This window comes from Stegodyphus dumicola, chromosome 9 (assembly GCF_044657685.1).
Source record: "Stegodyphus dumicola isolate Sdum_Otavi_A_Nest chromosome 9, ASM4465768v1".
Taxonomy (NCBI): domain Eukaryota; kingdom Metazoa; phylum Arthropoda; class Arachnida; order Araneae; family Eresidae; genus Stegodyphus; species Stegodyphus dumicola.
In genome coordinates this window covers 183,710,544-183,734,636 of record NC_140776.1, presented here as the reverse complement: position 1 = coordinate 183,734,636, position 24,093 = coordinate 183,710,544, and the positions used below count along the sequence as shown (strand labels likewise).

Genomic DNA, 24,093 nt, shown 5'->3' with positions numbered 1-24,093 from the left:
TCTTGTATCACTCTGTAAATTTAATTGCTTTTTTGTATCATTGCTGCTTATGCGGACTAAATTTTATGCAATTTTCTTGAACCCTTGTTGCTGCTGAAATTTTCAAAGAGTATATTTAGTTTCTAATTTTACTATAACGTTTTAGCATATCAGAAAAAAATTGTGGTTTTCATTAGGTATTTTCTGACCATACAAATAAAAATCAGAAAGTATTGCCTATCGATAAAATATCTAAGATCTTTCTTATTATGAAAGTTCATTCCATTGCTTGTTATTGTGAATTATTTTAAAAATATTTCTTAATATAATTTTATAAATAGAATTATAGCATTAGTAGAATATATAAAACAGATATTTTAATACTGTATAATATATCTAATGCAAAATATAAATCTGCTCTGCTACTATCATCTGCATACAAATAACACCTAATGAAATTTTGTCATAACACACAGATTGAAATCTTTTCTCTTTCTCTCTCTCTCACACACACATACATTTAAAAAAAATTATAAAAATAATTTCTTTATGCAGGAATGTACTTTCTTAACTTTTGATATTTACCTATTTATTACATTATTTTCTATTTGAAAACGATATCCACAAATTCGTGCTCAAACTTACAAAACAGAAATTCTTTTCAATTCCGTTTAGCCATTTCCGGCACACCAAAAATATTCCCCCTTTAGACACTGAAAATAATCGATAAATATCACTAAAACTACACTAATGGTTACTTTTAATCTCTTTTATGAATAATAGATGGCAGCACCACACAAGCAAATCATCAACGTTTAGATATATTCGGTTTTTAAAGACACTGATTTATCAAAGAAATGTTTAATAAAGTAAACAAATAATATTAAGCTTTTTTTGTAACCCTTTCGATCATAATTGCTTTTTATTTCATAAATTACGGTTTCATATTTTTAATTGTGTAATTTCTGCTTGCCATCTTACCAGATTTAAATTAATGATCTATATTCCGGAAAAACCCCTAATCCGGAATCGCCGAAGTCCCGACGAGTCCGGATTATGGACTTTGTACTGTATTTGTTTTTATTCTTTTCTGTTTCTGGTTCTGAAGACCCCTGTGCTTTGTTTTCACTTAGCTATTTGATTTTTAGTGAGAGCAGACCCTTTATTTCTCTTGCTTTCATCGTGCGTAGTTTGCTTAGTTTCAATTTCTGTAGATTTTTATTTGTATATATATTTAATAATTAATTGTAAATATTATAGTATTTTAATTATTTTTCTTATAACTTTTAAAATTATGTAAATGGCTCGGAGAGGCCTCAGCATTGCCGAAGCAATGAGAGTTTTCTTTCCCCCCCCCCAGTTTTTTTTTGAGGGGGTGTAGAGTAGCAGTCCTGCCCGTAGTGCATCTTCGGTTATGCTAAATCTGCTACAGAGATCAGATTCTACTGTTTTTAAATCATAGACAAAGTATTTTACTGTAATACGTGCTTCACAGCAATGCTCACCTATCGCAGCTCGTGCGGCTCAGTGTGTTCGCTTCGGACATACCCTCAAAATGGAAACGGTTTGTGCAATCTTTGTAAAATTATATCTGCCTACTCTCCTACACCTAAATAGACTGCCTACAAATTTTTTTGGTAAAATTCCAACTTTAAAGAGTAGCATGCAAGAAAGGGTTAATCAGCAATGATTTAATTTTATCAGTCAGCAACATTAGGTAAACTTTTTTATTTAATGTAAAATCTATGAGTAATTAGATTTATTTATTTAAGATGTTAAGCACCAAACCTATTTACCTGCCAGCATACGGATTTCAAAAATATGTTTGTGGCCAAAGATTTAAGTTGAATTTGGTAGACGAATATAATTTTCAAATTATATCCGTCTCCATTTCAGGCACTCGCCCAACCAGATCATAAAAATTGACTGATTAATGAAATAAAAGACTTGTTTAAAAAAGCTAAATTACACTAGGTAAAAGTACAGAGAGGAATTGTCGGAAATGAAAGGACGAACACTCTTGCTAAAATGGCGGCACTTGGGGATGTAATCGATAATTTTGATATCCAAGATTCAAGAAAAATTACCATTGCTGAAATGGAAAACTAGATTTAAACAGAACGGAATTTTGGCTGGGAGTCACCTAATAAAAAAAAATTATGAAAATATTATATATATAATACAAGTTAAACAAGAAGATGAATATTATAAATAATCAGGTACTAACTGGTCATGGGCATTTCCCGGCTTATTTTAATGAGTTCCATCTACAGAATAATTACAAATACTCAATATGTGATAGGTTTGGAGATGCCAGGCACTTTGTTGATGAATGTACGCTTACTCGGAATGCAAGAGAGTTAAGCAAGATTTTAAAAGGAGCTATTCAAATTTGAAAGATTTTCCAAAGACAATAATGAAGATTATAAATACGAACAAAGACAACTGGAATTCGGCACCGAGATTCAGATTTCGGACTTTGAAAGTTTTTCTTATATTTGTATTTTTTTGGCCAGTCCCATTTTTTTTTTTTTTTTTTTTTTTTTTATCATACAGCCGGCTTGTGCTGGCTAGGAGGATCGAAGGGGGGGGGGCTGTGCCCTTTTAATGATAATAATAATTTTCAAAATTGCATATTGTCATTCAACAATGGCTTGAATAAAAAATCAGTCACCAATGACTGTTGCACTTTGAACAGGAAGCATAGTGTCAGTCATCAGTGACACACACGGTCTGAACACAAAGTAGTGAATGACATGGTACTTAATATGTTAATGGTAAAATCTTTTTTGCTGTGTTTGGTTTATCTGAAGGATCATTGATTTTGAGGAATTTGCTAACCAAGCAAAAACAACTTTGTTTTAATTGCAATTAAAAAATTTTAATTAATTATAAAGACTTTTTTTCAGTGCAGATAACTTCTACAATTAATAAAAACAAAATACATAATACAGGGGAAAAAGGGACTTTCACATAGAATTTAATTTTGTAAGTTCACTACAGTTAAAAGAAATGATAAACTGACTTTTTTTACAGATATTAATATTTTTAATACCCATGGTCATTTTTTATATCTAACATTTTTAAAAATAAGTATGACATCTTCCTGACTACTATGACATGGTAAACATTTTTCCTGAATAGAAAATAAAAAATAAATAAGAAATTAGAAGAGAACATGGTTTGTTTATAAGCTTTACCAGTATATCTAAAACTAGTACATAAATCTTTAAAAAATACACACTTTATGCCTACATTTAGTTTTTCTAAAAATTTAAATAATTAAATGAACTTTGTTTATCCTTCAGATGACAATATACACTAATTCATAATACAAAGTTCCTACACAAAATTATCTTAATTTTTGCATTTTTGTAAATTATTATTCAGTCAGAAGTATGATCTTTGAATACATTTAAGAGAATAATTTCTGTATCACTTAAAAAGCACAGCAAGATATTTTGTTTTAAATAAGAGCATAAAAATATCCAAACATTAAACAGCCATGTCCTTCACAGGGTCAATTAATTTCAAAATATATGAAAGTGATGTCATAAACAGAGACTCAGAAATATAAAATTATTTCATAAAATTCTGCCTCACTGTTAACTCATAAATTATTAAATTACAAGTTAACATTAATAATAAGATTCAATTAATACTAAAAAACTAATTACATTAACTTCCTGCTATAAAAAAATAAATACAAAGAATTATATACATTATAATACATACCAAATACAATATTCACATGGTCATAGCTATAAAATATACAATATTAGTCTTCATTTTCTTAAAAAATTGAAATTCAGAAAAAATTTAGTTTTCACAAATTTATTAAAGCGTGAAATATATGTCAAATTAAATGTAAAAAAATTAGTCATCTTTTTTTTCACTCCTTAAAAATTATATAAAAATACTCATATTTACATATACTTATGATTACAATATGGTATGCAATAAAACAAAACAAAACAAAAAAAAAATAATAATGAGAAAAACATCTTTTCGACCCCCCTGGCAAATCATTATCTTAAATAAATAATTAAAAAAATCACCATATAATAAACATCCATTTAAATTTGTTTCAATGTTCAGGAATGTAAAAGAAGACAGTCTTTCTCTTATAAGTACAAAACTTCACAGACCAAAAAGTTCATAAAAAAAGGAAGACATGATGAAAAAAATATTACATGCTGAGTTCTGCTGACCAAATTATTTATAAAACATGTATCACATTTAAAACACCAATTCAGTTTGTCACCGAAATTCAAATTCAGGTAACTGGTGGTATATGCAGTCATTTTGTTAATTCATGAAAGTGAAACCAAAAATCATCTCTTGTCCGATAAGAGAGGCGAAATTTCAGTTTTCCTCTCCTCATACTCTGATTCTGAAGATGAGCCTTCAATCACAGGAGGCAACTGGGCAGAGGGAAGTTTCCGTTCATTGCTGTTCCAGATACCATAGCCAAAGTAAATACTTAAACCTGTCAAAAAGTAAATGTTACCTTACAGTTATTACACAGAACTGTAAAACCATAAAATTAATATAATGAAAAAAGCTAAAAATTAATTTCATGTATTTTAACACAAAAGGAACAAGATCAAAATACTGTCAAACACTTAAAATGCGAAAGACTTACTTTGATCAAATTTTACAAGTACACAGATATGCAACAGGGGAAAAAATATCGAAACTTAAATGATTTTAATAACATTTTGGAAAATATATTCAAAATATCTGATGTAGACAATACATGACTTCCTTTTATGGCGTATTAAATTATATACATTTTTTTGCAGCATTTCATTTAAACTTATTTCCTTGAATTTCATTAGTGATATATTTTTCATTCAATCAATTCAGTTCTCATTTCGTGGCAAGGCAAAAATACATAAAACCTCAAAATGGATTCATTAGAAATTGTAAAATACAGGAAAACCTAAAGCACCACATAAAGTTAGTAAAATTTTTTAGAAACATTTTTAAAATTAAAGCTTCTACACTAAAACAAGCAATTTGGCGAATGGGCAAGAAGACCAAATTTCGATGCACAATACTGAAGTCGAGCAAAAAAATACTGAAGCCGCTGCACCGAATTAATTCACTATACTAAAAACAGTTTCAAGGATAAAAAAACCGCTGCCATGTTAGGCTTAGTCGTCACTTAAACTCATAAAATGTGGATAATTCTACAATTACTGCATGCAAATTAACTAAATGCATAAAAACTCGAACTCGAACGTATGTACAATATAATTCAACCTCTTTTAGAGCAAAAATTGCACATTTTAGCAACATATAAGAATAAAAATACTGAGCTTACCAAGCTCGGTATATGTATGTATATGTTTATGCAGTTGATTGCAATGAAAAAGGGAAGTGCACAACTACATGTTATAGAAGTATCATATATAAAATTTCAATGATCTACGGCTACCTATTTTTTGAGCTGTCTCTTCTGAATGCATTTTACAATTTGTTTTGGGAAGAGTCCTTTATTCTGTCCATATGTACAGATGTCAAGCAAAAAAAAAAAAAAAAAGGCTTCAAGAGAAATCAAAATGGATATTTTTGTTGAAATATGATAAAATTTTTCTACTACATACAAGAAAGTAAAAAGGCACCAAATATTGTTTATTATACAGTTGTGTAACAATATGCTGTGTGTACAGCTTTTGATAAATTTTATTCCTTCATCACATTTGGTTTGGTTTATTTGATTATGGCAAAGAATGCTAGTGCTGTCTGCCCAAAGGAAAGGATGCCTTAATTTTATGACAACTGGCTTGTATCCATTTTATCCAGTTTGTTTGCCTGGAATTGAACCCAGATTGAACTACCAGTATTTAATGAATCTACTGCTTAACTGCTGGTTGACTCTTTTATTATGTATTAAGCATATTAATATACAACTTCTGTAACATCAATGCAAAGTTTAAATTAATCAAAGAAATTTCAGTGAACGAAACCGAATACTTAAGGAATGAATTAAAAATTTTTAAAATAATTTTCCTTTTTTAAAGTAATATCTTTGCTTAATGAGGGGAAAAACTCTCTATTTGTTGGCCACTATTTAAGGAAATAAAGAAAATTAGAAAGTATTCCTTCATACAAAGTACAATGATCATGAACCAGGATGATCTGTTAAGATTTCAGATTTTCATTCCAGACTTTAGATTGAAAATTCTGGCCTTTGTGTTGTACAATTTATTAATTTTTGCATTAAAGGTGATATCAGGCTAAAACATCGCTTTTGTGTCCACATTACGTTTCAAATGTTACTACCGTATGTTTTCATGTATTATTTTTAAAGATATAATAAAGCAAATACAAAAAATGTATGGTAACATTTAAATTTTTATCAAGAAGTCTAAAGATAACTGATACAAAATATTCTTAACTTTCATCCCCCTAGTTTGCTGCCATCTGGCAAAACTTATACTTAATTTTTCTTTTAAAGTTAATTTGCCTGTTATTAATTAACAAACTAATTGATTTAAAAGCAATAAATGCAGTTCTTTATTTCTTTTATTAATTACCAGCTGGAACTGTGAAATTATGCTAGCTGGATTTATTAATAGTACTATATATAAATATATATATATTAAGACAAAGAAATTTAGAACCAATTTTTCACAAAGGGCAAAAATTAAAATTCATAAATAATAAATTTCAAATAATCATATAAATTAAAGAAAGAATTTAATAAATGTTAAAACCAAAACTTTTCAAAAAAGCGATATCCCAATTCAAAAATCAATGAAATTTAAAGAAAAAAGAACATAATAAAAGAGGAATTTATATATAATAGTAAATATTTTAGATGGCTGACTATGCCAGCGGCAATTTATTTGGAAAGTGAGACGGACAACGAAAGCGCCTTTGACAAAAAATGAAGGTTTAAGAGCAGAAGTCTTTCTGGGTTAAAAAAAATATATGGCAACACATTACAATGTATCAGAAATTCTAAACATACACCGTTTTTTAAAATTTTGCGATGTTACAGTTGAATTTTATGTGACGTAAATGTAAAGAAAGATATTTAATTTAGTTAATAAAAGTCGTGCCAGCAGGAGTAAGTCCAACAGTAGATAAACTAAAAGCTCACTGACAGACCTGAAAATCATTTCACGGCCAAGGTTTGGTAACATTTGAAATTGAATGGTTTACTGGATGATGCAAAATTTGTTCCGATTATAGACAACAATAAGTTCGTACTTAGTTTCTGTAAAAGACAATGTTTCCATCTTATTTATTCCTCCAAAATGTACGTCCATCATTCAACCAATGGATATCGGAGTTTCACTTGTGCTAAAATGTATGTATAAAGCAGCCTTTTTAAAATCTATGGTAAATCATCTGAACAATTGCAAAAAGATTCAAGATTTTTTTAAATATTTCAACATAAAATCTTCTGTGTACAGCATTGCAAGGCATGGGAGGATGAGTGCACATATATTTTAAAAATGCTTAACATAATTTATTGCCAGCTACCATATTTCATGATGATGATGACAGTCACAGAAATGAAAGCAAAAGGCAAAATGTTCTAATTAATGGAATTTGTAAAAATATGTGGAGTAATAGAAGTTTTGCAATCATCAATCAGTTAAAAAATGGTACAATCTGTAGTACAGTTTTAAATCCAAAAAATATTGTTACCAGTCAAGGCAAGTGGTAGATATTTTGCTAGATATTTTGCCACCTGATACAATCTCTGAAATTCTTAAATTCTGCTACCATATACACACCCATAGATTCTTATTATTAGATACTGCATGTCTTTAAAAACATATTTAGGTACACTCTAATTTCTTTTCTGAATAACATAGGTGTAGCATGCAAGGAGAATGTTTCCTTAAAAATATTATGAAGTATATTAAGATTTTAATCATCAGAAAAGCAATATGTGAGATGGAAAAATTAACAGCACTTTTGAGCTCATAAGAATAGATGAGTTTATGTAAACTATTAAGTCTCATTTTTAAAAGATAGTTTCATTGCTGTTGTCATTAACCAGTATAACTGAAAGACTAAACTAAGACTAATATCATTATATTTTACTTAAACGTTATGATTATGTAATACAAACAATGCACAATGAGTGACATTTTTATTTTCAGCAAGGCATTTCATGTCTCACAAGCTCTTTTAATCCAAAATGTATTTCTCTAGACTTAAAACAAAAATATGAGTTACGATCTTTCTAAAAATAAAAACAAATGGCAAAAACTTCCCAAATTTGAAATGTATTATATTATTCACTTCAACAAGTGACATTAGTAGCTCAATGACCACTGCCTATTTCACCTTACTTTTCATATTAATACAAAAAATCATAAAATTAATACAGTAACTTACCAGCAATCATCCAGTACAAGAAACGATACCACGTTGCCTGTGGCAATTTCAGCATCAGATAAAAATTTACAGATATGCTTAACACTGGAACTGTAGGAACCCATGGAACCTAAAACAAAATTACAATTCATTTTTTTTTTTTGGATTTATTGTGAACTTAAATTTTGAAAATTTAGAGAAATATAAAATATAATATAAAATATATAGAGAAATATAAAATTTAGAGAAATTTAATAGTTTTTACATGCATTAGAAACATATACTTCAGCCCAAATGTTGAAAATAATTTCTAAAAATCTGCACAATAAAGATTACCGTATTTGACGGCATATAAGACGCAATTTTTTTCCTAAATTTGGTCTAAAAAAGTTACCTGCGTCCTATACATGAAGGTAATTGCATTCAATAATTGTTTATTTGGCTTTTAAGAAACGTGAGAACTAAAAGAAACCATGCTATTGAAACTTTTTTTCCTTGTGTGTGGTCGTCTAAATAAGGGTGCATCTTATATGCCGTCAAACATGGTAATTAAAACATCTTAGATATTAGTACAGTCAAAAGTTGTTAATTCGGACATCCATAATCCGGACCTCAAAGCTACAAACTTTCTACGTGGCGCGTAAGACCTTTACGGCTGCGAATATGCATAATACATTTATGCGTGCACGTTTAATTTATAACGGACAGTATAAGCTAAGCTTAAATTATCTAATTCAGTTAATGATGCAGATTGTGTTGTTCCTTAATCTTCAAATTGGATCTGGCTTATTATTTTTTGAAGACTGTTAGAGCAATTTTATAAAAGTAAGCTTGAACTTTCGATTATGTCAAATAGAATTTCTGATATATAATTACTAATATGTAAAGGATCTACAAAGCGAAACTATGTTTCGAAGTCCGTTAAACAAAAAGTGGAATTGCTGCAAAAAATGGATAAAGTCATATCCTTCGTTTCTCTAACCATTCCGAAATCTGTTTATCAATTTCGCGCTGCTCTGCGGCGGCCGGGGGGGGGGCGCTGCTGCGCGCAATTAATTGGAAGTTGATTTGTCAGCACAATCCTTATCTTCAGGGCAGATGTTTTTATTTTATTTGGCTAATAATTCCTTACTAAATTAGTATTTCATCTCGATGTACTCCGTTTTTGATATGATTTAAATCAAATTCCTCATCATTATAATTTGCTTCCGATAGTGAAGAAAGTGACACGGAGGTTATTGAAAACGAAAAAATTTCAATTGACAAATTAGTCGGTATTCTCGACACAGCAATTATAGGACTTAAACAGGGGAACTTTGTAACTGAAGAAGAAATTATGTCTGTTTATAGAATTAAAGAGAAAGTATTATCACATAAAACGAAGCAGCTTAAACAACTTACATTGAAAGAAATGTTTAATAAAGTAAACAAATAAATATTAAGCTTTTTTTTGTAAATTTTGATACACTTTAGATCATAATTGTTCTTTATTTCATAAATTACGGTTTCATATTTTTAATTTTATAATTTCTGCATGCCATCTTACCAGATTTAAACTGATGATCTATAATGTGGAAAAATCGATAATCCGGAATCGCCGAAGTCCTGACGAGTCCGGATTAACGACTTTTGACTGTACTACATCCCAGTAATCCTACTGAAAAGAGTTGTTATCATTGAATGTTGCTACCAAATGGTTCAACAAATACAGAAGGCTGCCTTCATTTGCTACTAGCCTTAAAGACAATACTGTTAAAATGGATGAACACATTCTTGCAGAATTTAATTCCATACGTGAGTTTTCATAGTTTTATTTTTCCATTTTATTTTGTTGCTACCAAAATAATAATAGTGTAAAGACATTAAAAAATATGTCTTCTTGAAGAATGGAATAAAAAGCATGCATTTTCTTTCATAAAACTAAATTTTTCTATCTGATGAAACTAAAATTATTCCAAACTCGCTCTATTATTTATAGCACCACAGTGGTCTTTCACAAAGTTGTTGTTGAAAACTAGTTGAAATTGTTATTTATTTAAGCAGAGCCAAAAATTCGAACACCAACTCTCTAGGAAGACTGTGTGAGGACCTTTCAATAAAAACTACTATACACTTGTCTTCAAATAGGAAAAATTATGAAGGATAAAAAATTCAGCCAGACAGTTTTACTTCTTGGTGCAGTTTACTGCAGTTAAGAGCTTTCTGCAGTTTTAGCCACTTGGTTATTGATAATCTAACTGTGGCTGAAAATGTGACAGTAAACACGCAAGATATAATAGAATGGACAATCCAAGCTTAAATCCTGTAGCAATGGCATAATTGATTATGGAAAAGTATACTAGAATTACTGGCTTAAAGGAAGACACCTTAGAGGCAGACTTTCTAAGAGTAACCCACCCATACTTATACCGCATGTGAGAAAACATTGCCCCATATGGCTAGCACATCTCATTATTGACAATAAAACTTAAACTATGAAAGTTTCACAACATTAGTTTCTCAGCTACTTGTAAGCATTGTGAAACTTTTTTCTTTCCTCATCAGTATCACTGCTTAAAAGTGTAGATGCTGCAGAATATTATCATTACCCTTATGTGCTTTTGGGTTATCTTTTTTCTTCTTTTTATTTATTCAAGGCAGAGGACAAATCAAAAGAGAAAATATTACCCCAGAATCAATCCCCTTAAGACACTTACTTAACCCAACTTAAACACAGAATTGCAGTTTGAAGCAATTAATCACTTATTAATGCATTCCTTATTTTTCACACACAAATCTGAAGACAATTTATTAACTAGTATATAAAAAGTGAATGTGAAGATGCTGCACTTAAAATCTCAAAACCCACCAAAACAAATATATTAATAATCACATATTGAAATCAGTTTTTCTGCCAGTTGTAAAAATTAGTAAATGAAAATCTATTGAAACTTTCTTAGTTATAAAGAGAGATTACATGCTATTATGAGTTCTCAGAAATACAATATTAAACTTCAAAAATTATCATGCATTATATTATTCTCAAAAAGAATATTTTACAATTATTATTATTTATCTAATATATATATAGAATAAAATTTTACCCTAAAGGCGAGTTTCTGTTGATCAGATGGTTGTCGAGCCAGTGCACAGGTAGTAATAATCACTAATATGAGCATCATCAGTGCAGTAGCTGAAGCACCAACATCCAAGTTGAATAACTCATCTTCAAATGTTGCCAAGATAATATCCATCACAGTGACAAATACAACTAGATACAGGCATGGGAAATAGATTATACATTTCATTAACGATGCATTAAAAACAAATACTTTATGGCCGAAATTAAAAACAGCACTTGGGATATATTTTTTAAGGTAAACTTTAATGTAGTCTTTAACACAATAATGTTAAGTAATGTTGTTATTAATTAAAATAAATGCTCAAACTCTCAGGAACCTTGAACATCCTACCACATTTCCCTTCTGATAGCCAACAGGCAGTCCCTTCAAGCTCAACATTTCCATCAGATTTTACTCTGATAACGAACATAAGAGCAGCCAAGACATGTAGACATCCTACATTTTCTGAGCATGTTAGAAATCTTCTAATTAGAAAGTTTATAGCAATTAAAACTTTTGGATAATTATAATTTCATTTTGAAAATCCATTTCTAAATGAAACACAAAAAATTTTACTTTCATAAATATCAACATATTACATCAGTTTGCAATTTTTTAAACCAGTACAAGTTGATTCTTAAGACGTAACTAGATTCAAATAACAATACTTCCTCAATAATTTGAGGAAGTGATGTATGATATATTAGGCTGTTCCTATAATTTCTGCATGCAGCTACTTTGACACATTTATACTAACCTTTGAGGGCCAAACTAGCTCTGTTCATATTCCAGTTATGCACCACAATAGTACAAATGGCTACAGCCTACATGACAAATTTATGACTGACAGATATCACATGCAATTGGGAAGAAAGAGCTGCTTAATCCTGCAACCACCGAAGTGTTAACTTGCAATCTTATCTCCTATAAATTGTTTTCATCCTTTCCAATTATTATTATTATTTTTTTTTACAATGAATATTTATTCTTTCATACTCCTCAAAGTAAGGACAACCACACGATGCATTCTATTATTTAAAAAAAGGCAACAGTGCTAATGAAACCACAAATAAAAGTTGCATTGTTTATAGGAATATCATACATCTTAAGATAATTCACAATTGGTCTGGGAAGTTCTGAGTTAGCATTTTTGATCTTAAACATAACTGCAATGGCCACTTATCTACTAAACATGCCAGATTTCATGAAGGTCATGGTTGCCAAAAATCTTGAGACATATTGTTTTTAAATTGACAGTTTGCAAGGGAGTATGATGAAAACAATCGCTATGTGCATGAATCCATTTTAAAATTTAAGGAAGCTTGTTCTCTAATTGCCTTGAAAAAAGGAAAAATTATGCAAAGACGTTTAAAATTTTCAGAACCTGGTGCTAAAATACTAGGGAAGAAAATGCAAAACACAAGCAATACTCAAAAAACTTATGTACAGTTCTAAATGTATATTGATGTACTGAATATCTAACAGGAAGAACAAATAAACAGGTTGTATACGCCAAACATTATGAATGTTAACTTGTATAGCACCTGTGAAACTGGCCATCTAGCTAATAAACTAGTATATTTTGGAACTTTTCCGTTTTGCCGGCACAAATGATAAAGTCGCCAATAATGGTACAACTAATGCCAAACTGAATTTCTTCGCTGGTAACCTTTTACACTTCATTTTCAAACCAAGTTGCAGCCATTTCTTATCAGATTGATTGTTTCTTTCAATACTGGCATACAATTACATAGAATGTTTACTAGATAGTTCAATTTTATGCCTCAAGGCCATTCGCGGTAATTCGCGGTTTCACAGGTGCTATACAAGTTAACATTCATAAGTCAATTAGGATGCAATCACACTGCTCACTCGAAGGCAAAAATATAGAAAAGGCAAAATCAAGGGTTAATTTCATCAATTCTAATGAGAATGCACTAGCGAAGTAAAGAACTGTAGTTTTACATATTTTCTTAGTAAGCTATTCGTATGAATTGAAATAATTCTTGCATTTAAATTTGTATTCCAAATTAAGATTTAACTTGAAATTAATGTAGACAATTACTGAGAGAATTAGATTTTTGCAGTGTAGTTTATGTCAGATGAGTTCACTGGGGATCAAGTGATATGAAACAGCGATTCAGGATGTTGTACCATGAAAGCATAGTAAATTCTTAAATTAATGTCTTTATTTATTGGCTTTTTGAAAAATTTTAAACAATATTAAAATGTTTATGCCTTCAAAATAAAAATTTCTTAAAACTAACATTTGTTAATAAGTTCTCCCACCTTACCCTTGTTTTGCCATACTGCATATAAACATACAGTAATTTATACAGCCTATTCATTCAGTACTGTTTTCCTTCAGCAGGATTCATACACATAAGCCCAGTCATATCTCTATGTCTTTATGTGTATACTGTGTGTTGTTGCCAATAAAGTCTGCTTGGCGAGATTTGGGCCAGTGAAACAGAAAGTACCTATTTTTTTTCCTTTTGCCATCGACAGAACAGTTGGTTCACTGGGTCATCAAACTGTTGGATCTCATCGATTGGGGGGGGGGGAAGAAAAGAAAACTAGAGCTTAGTGTTATGTCCTGCAAGACTTCACTATGGAAAGTGATAAATACTGAAAGAAGGACTGGAACTAGAAAGAAAAGTGCATGGTGAAGAAACTGCTGTTGAGACTAAGTGGAAGATGTTGATAATGGCTTACTTTGAGTGCTGCAGAAATTCTATTACTTGCAAGGAGGCACTATAGCAGTGTCTAGCACGCATCTACAGTTCTAATTCTTACGAAAAGTTATACAATTAAATTTTAATGAAAGATTCTGTAGATGCTAAATTATCAAGAGCTTTGCAAATTTGCAATACACCACATAGTTATACTAATTCAATACATATTTTAGATACTTTTCATTATGACAGTCTATGCTGGGCACATAAATATAATTACTTCACGCTCTAGATAGAGGTACAGATGTAAAGATGAAACTGGTACAAGTATTTATGCACTACAAATCATAAAACAAGAAAAACTAAAAAAACTGAATTAACAAGAATGTACATGAATGCCTACTGAAGTTATATTATGCAAACACTAAAGGCATGTTATATGTGTGACACTGGAGGAATGAAAATACCAACTGAATAAAAAGGGGGAACACCAGAAAACTTAAGTGCAATTAACTGTGAGCTGGCAAACTATATTTGTTGATTGCACCAATAAATAAAATTCTCCCACCTTACCCTTGTTTTGCCATACTGCATATAAACATACAGTAATTCATACAGCCTATTCATTCTGTACTGTTTTCCTTCAGCAGGATTCATATGCATAAACCCAGTCATATCTGGCATGTCTTTGAAACTATATTACCATTTTTACAACAAGTACATAGCTGAGATGCATTTGCAGGCCATGTCGCCTGCAGGCCACCAGCTCAAGACCACTGACTTAATGACATGCAAATAATATACACAGTACAAAGTCTGTAATCCGGACGTCCATTATCCGGAATGATCTACAATCCGAACCTCAAAGCCACAAACTTTTTTTTGTATGCTTTACATGCGCGTTTAATGTTTACGCATGAGCGTTTAGCACAAAAAAACGAAGGAACTTGAACAACTTACATTGAAACAAATGTTTAATAAAGTAAATGAATAAATATTAAGCTTTTTTTTTTTTGTAAATTTTGATACACTTTAGATCATAATTGCTCTTTATTTCATAAATTACGGTTTCATATTTTTAATTGCATAATTTCTGCATGCCATCTTACCATATTTAAATTGATGATCTATAATCCGGAAAAACCCTTAATCCGGAATCGCCGAAGTCCCAACGAGTCCGGATTACAGACTTTGTACTGTATTCTCTTTTGTGCTTTTGATCTAAAGGGTAGTTTTAAAAAGTAGAAAATGCCACAATTTAAAAATGAAAAATAACTGAAGTATAACATAAGCAAAGTAATAACACACCTAAAACAACAAGTATCCACATGCTGACTTTTGATGACAGTGCAGTTTGTACTTCTATTCTTTCTATGTTGAAAATCTGTAACAGAACATCTTTACTTGAATAATGCTGAGTAGATGCCAGCATTGTGTTTGTAGATGAAGTGATGGCATTCAGATTTTTCTTAGCCATTCTTTTAATATAGTAAGGACTTTCAGTGACTAGAGAAGCATCTAAACTATCCAAATTCTCTGATCTAGAATAAGAACAACAGTATTAAAACAGTTCATTTTAATTTCAATTAATTATAGAAAAATATAAATTAATTTTGATTTCTTACCCTTCCATGATACTACTTTGTGACGGTATGTGCCCATTTAACATTAAAGGTGCTAATGGAATACGTTCCTCATGGATTTGATACCTGTTAAAAACAGAAAAAATAACCTTTTCCATTTGAATTATACAAATTTAAAAACTTATATCTCCAATTATTAATAATTGTTTCATGAATTAATATACTTTATCAGCAAATTAAATAATTATTAAAAAGACCATGTATAAGTGCTTTTGAAGCAGAACTATGAGGCTACTTCCAATGACAAATTTATGAAGTAAGCTGGGATATTCCCCTGAACTTTTAAGGGCAGCTCATATGCAGACACATGACAACTGGAAAGGCACAGGGGCATGATATATAAATAAGCCAAGAATATATGAATCCAGTAATTTGGGAATTAATGGCCAAATTTTATTCTGACAACTATAAATTTACAAAAATGCATCTAATACAGTCCATAATCCAAACATCCATTATCCGGAATAATCTATAATCTGGACCTCAAAGCTACAAACTTACGCATGGACGTTTAATGCGTGCGTCCACCACGCATGTGCGTAAAGCATTTACCTATGTTCGCTTCCGATAGTGAAGAAAGTGACAGAGAGGTTATTGAAAACGAAAAAATTTCGATTGACAAGTTAGTCGGTATTCTCGACACAGCAATTACAGGACTTGAACAGTGGAACTTTGTAAATGAACAAGAAATTATGTCTGTTTATAGAATTAAAGAGAAAGTATTAGCACAAAAAAACGAACCAACTGAAACAACTTACATTGAAAGAAATGTTTAATAAAGTAAACAAATAAATATTAAGGTTTTTTTTTTTTTTTTTGTAAATTTTGATACCCTTTAGATCATAATTGCTCTTTATTTCATAAATTACAGTTTCATATTTTTAATTGTATAATTTCTGCATGCCATCTTACCAGATTTAAATTGATGATCTATAACGGGAAAAACCCCTAATCCGGAATTGCCGAAGTCCCGTCGAGTCCGGATTACGGACTTTGTACTGTAACTTTATAATTATTTTTTGTATTGATTATAAGTTTTACAAATTTATAAAAAACAGGAACTGAAATATCCATTCAATTTTATACTTTAAGTGAATAATAATTAACTTAAAACAACTGAAACTAGTTCGTCTTCTGCACCACTAGAAAGAAGAGGGAAAATTCGCCAACGGATTCGGCAACAGAACCTGTTGGCGAGAATTCCCCCCTCTGTGATGTACCGTACCTAGTAGAGATTTTCCTCCTCCACCACGTGTACAGGAAATTGAGGAATTGAGGAAATTGAGGAATTGAGGAACAGGTTAAGATGAATAAGAAAATTAGGTGAAGTTTCACTTTCACTGGCTGTTGAAATTATCCATATCGCAGTTTGATGTCTGATTTTATATCCCTCAGTATGGAGGAAAAAAATGGAGTCGCACAGCTTTAAACTCTTGATAAATGTGACCGTCGGAACTTCGACATCAGCTTCAAGCTTTGGCACTTTTTGGTGACAGATGTTTCATGCATGCGCAGCTGTTTCCCTTTTCAATCGAAGAGAGCCACTCCTGCTGCTGTGAAGTTTTCCTTCTTAACAATACATATTCTTTGACTGGTGTGCGTTATCATGAGGAAGGGATACCACTGCTGCCAAAGCACCTTTAGATATATTCATTATAATGTACAAGATGTTAGTCATAATATTTAATGAAAAATCTGATGTGAACACCATGACTTCCTTGTGCAGAATATTAAATTAAATGAATTTTTTGCTGCATTTCATTTAAATTTATTTCCTCGAATTTCATTAGAGATAGATTTCTGATTCAATTAATTCAGTTCATAGTAACACAAAAATGCATAAAACCACAAAATATCTTCATTAAAAATTGAAAAAGATAGAAAAAAAAAATAAATTAAACACCGAATACAGTTAAAACAATTAAAAAATTTTTTTACAATTAAAATTAGAGTTTCTATGCAAAAGCAAGCAATTCAGGCAGCAAGCAAGAAGACAGATTTTTCGGTGCACAAAACTGAAAGTTTACTTTTCGTCGCACTCGGTAAAAAAAACATTGAAGGTGCAGAAACAGAATTCACTATTCTGTTAAATTTAAAATATGGCTGTTATGGTAAGCAAAAATTAGACTTAGCTGAACTTAAACAACTTTTAAATTGTTGATAATTCTACAACTATCACATGCAGATTAACTAAAGACATAAAAACCTTAACAGGAAGATAAGACTAACATAATTAAATTATTTTTTGCACAATTTACAAACACATAAGAATGAAAAAAAACAAAGCTCACCGAGTAACAGAGTAGGTGCAGCCAATTGCAAATAAAAAATGGAGGTGCACAGCTATACATTATAGCAGTCCTGTATACAAAATTTCAACATTCTGAGGCTACGTGTTTTTCAGTTATGTGAGATACATACATATGTAGGTATATGCATACAGATTTCATGACAAAAATCTCTTCTGAATCCATTTTAAATCAATTTAAAAATCCGTTTGGGGTAAACGAGTCCTTTGTTCTGTTCTTAAGCACAGATGTCAAGCAAAAACATTGTTAAATTACATTCAATAGCGATCAAAATGGATATTTTCATTGAAATATGATACCTAGAATTTTTTGTGATTACAATACTTTCTTTGCTTCATACAAGGAAGTAAAAATGAAGTTGTGAAACCAAATAAGCTTCCTTTAATACCTCCCAATGTAATAATGTAATCCCTCTCTTCTGTATGTACTTATCATTAGTTATTTGCATTTTAATGAAATATATATATTAATAAAATATACATTTTTGTATACAAATATAAATTCTACTTACCGAAGAATTAAAACAGAAAGAGCAACTAAGGAATATGCTAACAAAGTGCCAATAGACATCATGTCAGCTAGCATTTTTACATTAAACATCATTGCCATGACACCTGAAAGAAATAACAGGAAAAAATTAAATATAATTTTGCATAAATTAAAAAACAAAGAAAAAGTTCTAAATACATTAAAAATTAATACCAGCAAAGATTCCTGAGATAAAAGTAGCAATCATAGGTGTCTTGAACTTAGGATGAGTTTTTGCCAAAAATCTGAATATTAGGCCATCATTACCCATTGCATACAATATCCTAGGTAGAGGGAACATACCACCCAAAAGACTGAAAAGTAAAGGGAAATTTTTTTTTTTTCTCTTCCTGATTACAGATTATACATTTTTAAATATTCAGTTCCAATTTAAAACACACCATACTGAATATCATGACTGCTTTTACAATGCAAGTTAATAGCAAATACATGGAATTTCAGATATAATTCACCCGTCAATAAGCCTTCTAAGGCACAGCTGGAAAAAAATATCTGCCTAATGCCAGGTTCGTATACCTTCATGTAGAAATTAAATATTTTTAAGAACTTTTTGGGTCATCAATGAGAACCTATCAGCAAATGGGAATTAAGTAAATTAAAGCAATTATCTCTGCCTGAAATTTACTTTTGCACCACTGTTCTAAGAATAAAATAGATGTGCAAGTAAGATGCATTATCATTATTAAGCATAATCTAATATTTAACATAATTATAAAACAAATTTGAGAATAAAATTACAGTAGAACTCTAATCATCGGAATCAAATGGGACTGGACTCCATTTGGATAATTGGATTTTTTCTGAAGAAAGGGTCTACATGCACTTTGATTAATTACTGTATGGTGAATATGGGAGAAAAAACTGTTTTTAAAGAAAAAGTTTTTAATTAATTAAAATGAAAAGGCAACACTTTTACATACATGTTATACAGTACAAAGTCCGAAATCCGGACTCGTCGGGACTTTGGCGATTCCTGATTTGGGATTTTTCCAGATAATATCATCAGTTTAAATCTAGTTTAGATGGCATGTAGAAATTATTAAATTAAAAATATGAAATCGCAATTTATGAAATAATGAAGTATTTATGATCTAAAAAGTATCAAATTTACAAAAAAGCTTATTTGTTTACCTTGTGAAACATTTCTTTCAATGTAAGTTGTTTTAAGTTACTTAGTTTTTCGTGCTAATACTTTCTATTTAATTCTGTAGACAGAGATAATCTCTTGTTTAGTTACATTGTTGAAGTCCAGTAACTGCTGTTTCGATAATTCTGACTAACTTTTCAATCGAAATTTTCTCATTTTCAGTAACTTCTCTGTCACTTTCTTAACTATCGGTAGCGGTATTTTCTGGATCTAGAACCATACTACAGATTTCTCCGTTCATTAATTGATTGATAATTGAGAAGCACTGTCATCACAAAGAAAGACTTCTTTTATATCTTCTTCATTTATTACCGCTTCTCCACATTTCTTTACAAAATCCGTTAACTAGAAAATTTCACCTTTTTTCGTGATATCTGAAAACTTTTAAAATTAGCAGCTGCCATCATCAAATTTAGCTATCCTTTCATCATGAGCTTGGAGACTAACGACAAGTTTCATTAAATTTTATCTTGCTTATATTGTGACTGAGACAAACCTTTAGTTATTTATTATATTTATGTCTATTTCTTGCACATGCTTAAGGCTTATCAGATAAATAAATTCCCACATATACTTAAGTCTTATTGAAAGCTGGCACTAGATATCTAACCGCCTGAAGCAGTCTCTATGGGTCCTAAATTCTGGGACTCGGCACGGCCACACAAGCCCTGGCGCTGGTTCTGAGTTTATGCGAATAACAAATCAGTTACTCTTAATTCCAATAGCCCTAAATGTAATCTTTCAGTCTATGAGTATCATCAACAAAATCAATTTTTAGCATATGGAAAGAAATTTTTGGTAAATTTTTTCCTCGCCAACATTTTTTAGCACATTTTAACTTAAATCTGTAATCATTGTCAAGGGCAATGTCAACATAAAAGAATAAAACATGTAAACATAAACACTCCTTTATTATTAAATTACTAAAATAAAAAAAATTGTTTAGGCATCACTACATGAGTCATTACTCAAGTTATGTTTTGATAAACATGCGATGATGAAAGAAAAGTATAATAAATAATGATTCACCAGGTTGGCATCAGATCAACGATGTATCTGTGGAATGTTTCGGTTTGAGATGCGTGCCAAGCAAATACGCAGCAACAGAGCCAAATTACTGATCGTACAAATTTATGCTAAAATGATTGTTTCTCCAATAACAAAGTATTTTATTTAGCATTGAAGTGAAATTAAGGATCGGGACTCTCCAGATGTTTTATTATGCGCGGAGGGGAAAATTAAACGCGAATGTGTAAAGCCTTTTTTTTTTTTTTTTTTTTTTTTTGAAATTTTTTTAAAAATTTTGTTGGTGGTTTTGTGGTACAGATTTTAGATCATTCCAGATAATGGGCATCCAGATTTCAGACTTTGTACTGTATAACATACTGTACAGTATTTACAAGTGCTGAAAGCTATTGCTTGCTGCACATTTCAGTCAAAGTGAGCTGTTTGACTGTCTTCAGCCGCTTGACAATAAGTTGCATGTGGTCACACTCGAGTTGATGCTCCATCCACTTCAATGTAGTTTCAAGGCATGCAAATGCTTCACTAGCTGATGGTAAACTGTGTGCTTCAACTTCGACATTAATTCTTCATCTGATTGCACTAAAATTTTAGTTTATTCACTAATGATAACACATCGCCTTTTTTTTAAGAAGCCATGGTGAATGATGAAGGCAACGCACCAACACAAAATAGTTCTGTTACAATACTGTAGCAGGTCATTGACACTGACTGACTAGTAATCAAAATGAACAGTAATAGGTGGGCCCGGCTGGTCACCTGGTGGTGGATGCCAGTACGGTAGCCAATAATAGAACTGCACTATGAGACGGTGACTCATCATCCCAATAATGTTTGTGCTGCACCTACACTAGCTTTACGGAGTTCCCTCCATGAAGCTAGTGTACATTGGACATAGTGGACAATAGCGCACATTGACAAAATCATTATTTTGCGAATCACAGTATGTTTCTGTCTTAATTTTTTTCTTCAATTCTGACAGTGATTCGGATAGTTGGAGTTATACTGTAATTTTATAAAATTTATCAAGTAACTAGCATTGAATTACAAAATTTCTTAAAATATTTATATTTTACACTTATAGTCCGACATATTTTAAACAAGATAACTCACATTTTACTTAAGTATTAATGACTATTAGCTTTATGTTGATTCTTTTATTCCTTGTTTCATCATTCACATACTTAGTTAACTAAATATCATAATAATCATATATTGTACGAGTTCAGTCTCATCCCATTAATCATTAATCTTAATTTAATTAACTTACCTGGTTGATAAACCAGTTAAAGCTCCAATACTTATTACCCATTTGGCAACTGGATAGCCAACCATTTCAAATACATAAGGTAAAGGGGCATCCACAAATTGATCATAATAGGGCCACATTAATGTCTGTATCGTAGAGACACTGAAGTATGCACAGAAAACTATCATTAGTGAACTAACAATAGCTATAGGTATAGATCGCTGGGGATTTTTAGCTTCTTCACCTATAAAAAATAAATTTAAAAAATAAGAAAAATCACTTGAAGGCAATCAAGCAATACGAAATACACTTTCTTAAAAGTCACAGAAAATGTAAAAATAGCATTCAAAATTTTTGAGAAATGTAACAAATTGGGATGATCGAGTTTCTTACTGATAATGCAATGGTACTTCAGTATATATTATTAATTCATTCCAGGCCTTGGACTTATACCAAAAGTACTTTTCCAATACGAAATAAAAGGAAAATAATTAATCTGTTCTTAATAAAAAAACTCTACTGTTATTATCAAAACACTGTTTAATATTAAAATACAAATGTTGTGGATGAAATATATACTGTACATAATGAAATACTATGCATAAATGTTTTTCTGTTATCCAGATCAAAAGCAATTTCTCAACATGCTCTAATGCCTCTGATCTTTGTTTAGTAATCAATTTTACACCTTTTGCAATGTTAGTTACTAGACTCTTTATTTTTCAAAATCATAGATGCTGTCATTCTCAGCATATGATATGTAACAGTTATGTCCCGGTTGCATAAATCATCTTACCGTCATTCTTGGCATATAGTATGCGATAGTTAAGTTGCGGATGCATAACTCGTAAGTCATCAAATAAAGTGATCCTTCTTTTGTCAAGAAGGCAGTGAAACATATATCCTTGGCTTTTTGGAATGAAGGCATTTTTAATTAAGCCTCCTGTAAACAATTTGCCATGATGCAACAGTTCCAGTAGCAGCTATAAGCCCTGAAACTTAACTGCCAAGCAATGGACTTCTATTTATGATGGGATCTTGAGAAGTAGTTGTTATTTATTTGCAACCTTGTTAAACTCTCCTTATAACAGTTACAGAGTTCTGAAATTGTTGCAATAGCATACAGATTCTTTGTCTTGAAATATTCACACATCTCACTGTTTTCCTGATAGTCTGCCTCCTAAATGGCTGACGATTCACTACTTAAGATTCTTTCAAATGACACTTTGGAGCCATAACAAACTCTTTTGAGTCTTTATACACTGAAATAAAATGCTGTTTTGCGGAAATTCACTCCAATATTCACTTTATGGAAAGTTGATTCACCATTCAATGACAATGTTTTGACTTATTAGACATATTAGAAATCAACTGATCACTTTTGATTTAATAATGCTCATTAGGCTTGCCTCATACATTCCCTTCCAAATGGATTACATCAATTGGATATTTTATAAAAATATCATTACTTTTGGGTATGTAGAGATAAATTTAGATATGAGCATTTTTATATCTAAATATTTATGCACAATATTTATGCATATTTATGCACAACAATCTCATCAAAAAGTTATCTTCTCTATTGAAATAATGGGAAAATTTGTTCCATTCACCACTTCTTTTGTTCTGATCAAGCTCTACAATTTCTGCATCAGGCACAAAAACGTCTACTGTACTCGACCTAGTAACAATACTTCAATAAAATTAAACTGATTTCCAATAAAATTGCAATGGGTCAGAATTCTTTTTGTTTCACTTGAGATAAAATTTATAGTGAACATCTTCATTTGTTAAATTGCATATTAAATTATTTCTCTTCACTACAGAATTAATTACATTTAGAACTGTGCAAGGAAACTGTTCTGTAGCACCATATGAAGTGTGTCGAAAAGCAACTAAAACGTGCATTTACTTTATGTCTATGAAAAGATGTACCCAGAGCACATGTATCTGCTTTAGTCCTTAAATTGCTGTGTGGTTAAAATGAAACATCTTTGAAGATTCAATGAAAGAGTAAGCCTAATGTAAAACATTAAAGCCCTTCACAATACCATTGCAAAGTCAAAGCCATT

The 24,093-nt window shown here is 30.8% G+C and overlaps 1 protein-coding gene across 8 annotated transcripts in view; it reads right to left on the bottom strand.

Annotated features, from left to right (window-relative positions):
- Nucleotides 1-1,329: 1,329 nt before the first annotated feature.
- LOC118204755 (high affinity cationic amino acid transporter 1-like) overlaps nucleotides 1,330-24,093 on the bottom strand; it is a 117,004-nt gene continuing 94,240 nt past the window's right edge. For all 8 annotated transcript variants that reach the window (XM_085824449.1, XM_085824451.1, XM_085824450.1 and 5 more), the window contains 8 exons: nucleotides 22,043-22,265; nucleotides 18,756-18,895; nucleotides 18,565-18,667; nucleotides 15,727-15,810; nucleotides 15,410-15,642; nucleotides 11,409-11,575; nucleotides 8,347-8,455; nucleotides 1,330-4,468 (listed from right to left, as the gene is read on the bottom strand). In XM_085824449.1, the coding sequence (XP_085680575.1) occupies nucleotides 4,314-4,468; nucleotides 8,347-8,455; nucleotides 11,409-11,575; nucleotides 15,410-15,642; nucleotides 15,727-15,810; nucleotides 18,565-18,667; nucleotides 18,756-18,895; nucleotides 22,043-22,265 (1,214 nt within the window). In that variant the 3' untranslated portion in view covers nucleotides 1,330-4,313. The remainder of the gene's footprint in view (nucleotides 4,469-8,346; nucleotides 8,456-11,408; nucleotides 11,576-15,409; nucleotides 15,643-15,726; nucleotides 15,811-18,564; nucleotides 18,668-18,755; nucleotides 18,896-22,042; nucleotides 22,266-24,093) is intronic.